At 46.4% G+C, this 5,377-nt stretch overlaps 2 protein-coding genes across 2 annotated transcripts; one reads left to right on the top strand and one right to left on the bottom strand.

Annotated features, from left to right (window-relative positions):
- Window positions 1-1,614: 1,614 nt before the first annotated feature.
- On the top strand, window positions 1,615-2,379 carry VTN00DRAFT_9232 (uncharacterized protein; the record flags this gene model as incomplete). Its single annotated transcript, XM_069436170.1, has 2 exons — window positions 1,615-2,110; window positions 2,183-2,379. 2 exons carry the CDS (start codon window positions 1,615-1,617, stop codon window positions 2,377-2,379), a joined length of 693 nt encoding a protein of 230 aa, XP_069284817.1.
- A 1,027-nt stretch (window positions 2,380-3,406) lies between these two features.
- VTN00DRAFT_9233 (uncharacterized protein) lies at window positions 3,407-3,745 on the bottom strand (the record flags this gene model as incomplete). The annotated part of the gene is made up of 1 exon (XM_069436171.1): window positions 3,407-3,745. One exon carries the CDS (start codon window positions 3,743-3,745, stop codon window positions 3,407-3,409), a length of 339 nt encoding a protein of 112 aa, XP_069284818.1.
- Between the last annotated feature and the right edge of the window lie 1,632 nt (window positions 3,746-5,377).

Raw genomic sequence — 5,377 nt, forward strand, 5'->3', positions numbered from 1 at the left:
AATGATAATGATGACAGGGGTGCAATTTGGTCCCACAGGTGATAGTAAGCTAGAATTCCGACCCAGACCGCTCTGTCGCCACTAAATAAAAATTAGACATCAACAGTCCGGGTAATTACTCGAAAAACTAGGAATGAGGAAAATAGAAGCTTCTCCCTCCTTCAGGAGCAAATTCACTTATCGCGAACGAGTTGAGCCTGAAGGCAGATAGACCAAAAAACAGTGACAATCTCTATCCCAGGAAAGGCACGGTGGGGGAACGTACACAGAGGACTGCCCAGAGCCGCAGTCCACGTGTGGAAAAAGGGGATGGGTTTGCAACCTGATAATTAGACAGACAGATTGGGCCATAGTGATGCGGCCCATGGGTACGCAGCAACTTTCGTTTCGTAACACTCGTCGTACGACAGAGCATCGCAGTGTGCGTCGTCAAGGCATGTTGCTTGTCCATAGTCATGGTGCAGTTCCTCTTCGAAACTGCATTTGAGCCACGTTGTTGAACCCTGCAGGCTGTCACCCACAATAGACGCAGTTAACCGTGTCGATGGCCGATTCGACGCCTCACCAGTTTGACCGGGTGCTGACGGGGCATTGGTTTTTTGACCGCCTCATGGAACAGAACACTGGATCGCCTTCTTCACCCAGTTAGGAAAATAGATCATCAATAACGGATATCGGCGGTGCTACGGTGAAGGCACAAGGACCTAGGGTCCGACCAAGACGGCTCTGATCGTCCGATGGCACCCCCACTGTGCTCCATCGGACCTCACTTTGGGAAGAAAGGAGTCCCAAAAACCCGGAAACCCCCAACGAGCCTGATCGTTGGCATACGTACCCACGATGCAGGATACAGGATGTCGGCTATCGTTTTAAATTCGCCTGATGGAAACTATGGATGTGTTCCAAGAGCCGCAAAATCGCCGCAATGACTTCAGTAGGTGAGTTGACCATTGGCTTAAATGATGCAGAACTTGGCACGCTGCAGCTGCAAGAAACCAACTTACATGTAAGAACGTTAAAGGTAGCATGCAGCCTTGTGCAATTGATCCGGGGCGAGTATACTCCTTGACTGGCTGTCCATTGGGAGTAAATGTAAACCTGTCTGCCCTGTTGCCTTTCTCCTGCCAGTTTTTTGAAGCACCCAATATGGGGGCCTTGTTGGCATATCCCCTATTGACATGTGTATTGATACCAATGCCATATGACCTCACGTTCACTCTAGGAAGTGTACGGGTCCAGTCAGTCTAGCATTTCGATCCCGTAGAGATTTGAGATGACGTTAATGCCTCACGAGTCATGAGCCAAATCGCTCATGGATGCAGATGCCTTATGCCACAAGATGGACTAAACACCAATGGCTAAATGACACAATGGTTGCTATTGCATCAGGAGTGCTTTGGACTGAGTAGGAGGCTCTTTTCAATATGAGGCTCTGTTGTGCGTCTATAGCGCCTAAGTAGGTAGATATATGAGCGTCATCCTGCTTGATCACATTCAAAACTATCTGTTAAGAAATAGGTATAAGCACACTTTTTCTTTTTTAACAAAAAGGCAACCAATTTTTTCTCCGGCTTAGTACCTTGTAATTCAACAAACTTTCATTGTCAAGGCAAGATGGATGTCGGTATCTTATTTTCGGCCATCCCCACCGAGTTCAGCTACCGCATCCGGCGCGCCCCCGAGGAACCGGAGAGCTATATCAATGTTCTCGAAACTACCGATAAACTCATCACGAGAGTTCGTCAAAGCCTTCAAGAAGTCGCCGCTGCCCTCAGTACCAAAGAGAAACAACGCATCGAACGACAAATAGGATGGGCTCAATCTGCATTGACGGAAGCGAAGCAGATCACCATTACTCCTAAGGAAAGAGGTTCAATTCGACATGGCTTGAAGAACCTGTGGTGGGTCATCGAGAACAAAGAAGTCGCAAAAAATCATATGGACGCCATTGCACGATGCTACACATCCTTAGCTCGGATCTATCTGCAACTAGCGATGGCGAGAGGACTGAGTGCAACGCACGGAAATTCGTCGGAAACGGAAAGTGAGTCGCCTTCGTCTCCCAGAATGCGGAGAACATCCAGTTCTGTAAGCTTGTATGAGGTGAAGGGTAAGTCGAGCCTTCTCAACTCTCTTACGCTTGAAATTATTCCTTCCAGCTAACAAAGGTCAATGTGCAAAGACGACCTGTTTTATGCAGACAACTCCCCCATAGACTCAACACCTTCAGAAAGATACGGAAGCAGCGAGTCGCTTTATCCGACCCAGGAATACAACTTTCCGTCGAAGAGCAGCATGGAGTCGAAGAGGAGCATGGAGTCGTACGGCTCGTCGATCTACTCGTGGTTGTCAGAAAATGCTAAGGGCCGGTGGCATTGAGACATAATATGGTCAAAACCATGTCAGAATGTTCATGCTTTTCATTTTCTTTTCATTCTTTTCTATGACTATCACTGCTTCAATTCATGTACATATTATGCTTCGTTCTCAGATGAGGTCCCTATGTCTTCCCTGAAGCCCTGGTGTTATCAGTTCTCATGTTATTCTCCGAATGAGATCACGAGTTATCCCTTTCCACTGACCATTGGCCCTTTTGCTTCTATCTGTTTCTATAGTGTCATTGGCAGTGTACTTGGGCATATGAGGCCAGGAGTTAAGTAGGGACCCACTAAGATTAGGTATCTACCTAAGGTATGTAGGCAACGAATCAACACCTGGACCGATAGGCAGCTGGCTGATGAACGTGAGGCAGCCGATAGAAAAGGTCTTAGCAACGCGAAACATCATCGGCGCAATGTTGAAGTGAACGAGTCCTTGGAGAGACATACCTTAGTAGCCCGCATGATTATGATTAAAACTTGTTCTATAAATAGGTATCTATATACAGGACGTATTTTCCGGTAGTCATCAATGATTCCTCAAGACAAGTTAGTCGTGGAACAAAGGACTCCGGTCGAGCTCACTTCAGCTGAGCATCTATCACCGTCTTACCATCTCTCATTACACTCGGGAATTTTATTGCATCATTATTCCACGATCCAAAATCCCACCTTGACGGATGTCTCCCTATCTTTGCATTCAAACGCTCCGCAGCCTTGCAAAGCCTTCCAAGGTTTGACTTCCAGTCTTGCTTCGTCGAATCTTTGACGTATTGTTGGAGGGATGAAACCAAGTCTTTCGAAACGTTTCCGCCTGTTGTTTACACTCTGAGCTAAGAACAACTTTGGAGGATAACAGTGCCAGAGCCTACCATCTTCTTTGCCAACAATGATCCTATTGGTGATTTTCATACCTATTTCCCGGCGGGCAAATGAAACAAGAGGGACACCATCGACTTTCTCGTTCAAGCGATAAAAGTTATGCACATGTTGATCTATAAATGAGACCAAGGTTCGAATATCGTCTTTTATCTCTTCATCAGCCGGTTCCTCTTCCACCTGTGCAAGTGGCGCACGCCCTTTCCGACTGGATGTCCCTTGTCGACTAGACGTTTGCCGACCAGACGTTTGCCGACCAGACGTTTGCCGACCAGACGTTTGCCGACCAGACGTTTGCCGACTAGACGTTTGCCTGCCACCACTACCAGCTGCTGAGTTTTTTCTGGATAGGAGACGATCCTGAGATCCTGGGTATAAAGCTGTTGGTGGCTTCTCTGTTTGACGGCTTGGTTTTGCTGGAGACTGTTTCTCAGAGTCTCGAGCCTGCTTGGATCCTCCGCATCCCATTGTACAATGGTAACTAGCATGGTGGTGTCAATGGAAGGCCTTGGGGAATATAATTGAAGCACGCACCTAAATCTGAATAATTTATAAGATATAGCGGACTCCAATCCTTTAATGTCACGGTATTTGGAAGTAGGTACTCCGTGCTTTATGTACTATACCTCACCGCCAATTTACTAGGTGAGTAGGTATGTACCTAAGTCTTGGGAAGCTTGCATCCAGCTTTCGATGGTCAATTCTTCGCATTCTTCGCTTCACCTCTTGTATAAGGGTCCTTTCTGTGATACTACTATCAGTTCTGACTCCGTTAGACGTACAAAAAGGATTTTCAGTTTGCTCTGAAAACTCTGTCAAGTTCGCCGAACAATTTTTTTCCTCGCCATGGGCAAAAATGTGGTGGCCATAGCAAAGTCATCCCGAGGACAATCATGCTCGATTATTATTATTTTTATTAAGCAGTAGACCGGACTTCGTTGATACCGTGATGACCGGAGTATTAGCTAGGTATTGTTGATTAATGTGATAATGTGATAATTCACCTGCAGGATGCAGCCCGGATTACTAGCCGATAGACCCGCCTTAGCGATCGTCCGTCATTCGGCTGACCTTCCACATAGAGTCACGGGCGTGTATCCGCGATAGGCTCTACCTTTTCCCGTCCTGTCAAGAAAATATCTGGTTGCTAGTCTCCTATTGGAGAGGATGTTGTTGTGGAGTGAATGCATTGCATTAGCATGCACGATACTATAGGAGTGGGGGTGACTGCAACTTCCTATGCATCCTAGAGGAAGATGGGAGAAGGGAAAAGAAAGAGAGGTACAGAGCTTTGCTGTTGGAATTATTGAGTTGAAATTCCATTATGCCGATCTGATCTCTAAGAACAGCGGCATTTTAAGTTCGTTCGGATAGAGGTGTGTTGGGTAGGTAATTTATTCGCTTGCCTAGATTCGATCAGCAACTACCTCAAAAGGGATCTTGGTGCATACTAAGACTTCACGGAACGTCATAATTATACGCAGCATCATGAAATTGGCATTTTTGCAAAACCGGGATGAAGAGTATCTGGATGGAAATTGGCGTGGATTTTGAGGGCTCTTCTCCAGGTAGCCCTAACACCAACGGCGTTTCACTCGGAACATCAAAATTTTCACCATTGCTTTTGTTAAGTAATTATAAACTTCTTAAAATGGTATTTTCTGGCCCGGTATCGTCTTCAGATGAAGTAATTACGTCTTAAATACAGAATGAAGCTGAAAGTTTACAAACTCGCTCGATATGCTCTTCGACGTCATCACCTTTGTCCTTCTAGCTGCGGGCTATTGTCACAGGGAGATACCTTAGTGGCTAGGCTACGCAGGGTACGGCCAGGAGGAAAAGTGGCCTTGATTGAAAGGTTCGCATCATGTAGACAGTTTATCATCCTAGAATGTAGTCTTATCCATTCAGTACATGATTCCCCTACTCCGAAGGTAGGAGGCTTAGTTGCAGCTGAAGCTCCCGTATCTACTGCGTACTGCATCCATACTATTCGCCTACTCGACGAGGCAACCCGCCTTTCGTCACCACGCTATGAGCGAAATCCTTTCCATGTTTAGAGACTATAAAGACTCAATTTGGACGTTCCAGAGTACCCGTGCTTCCGCCCCAACATCGTT

The sequence above is a fragment of the Thermoascus crustaceus genome, assembly GCF_041956765.1.
Source record: "Thermoascus crustaceus strain CBS 181.67 unplaced genomic scaffold VTN00scaffold_7, whole genome shotgun sequence".
Lineage (NCBI taxonomy): Eukaryota > Fungi > Ascomycota > Eurotiomycetes > Eurotiales > Thermoascaceae > Thermoascus > Thermoascus crustaceus.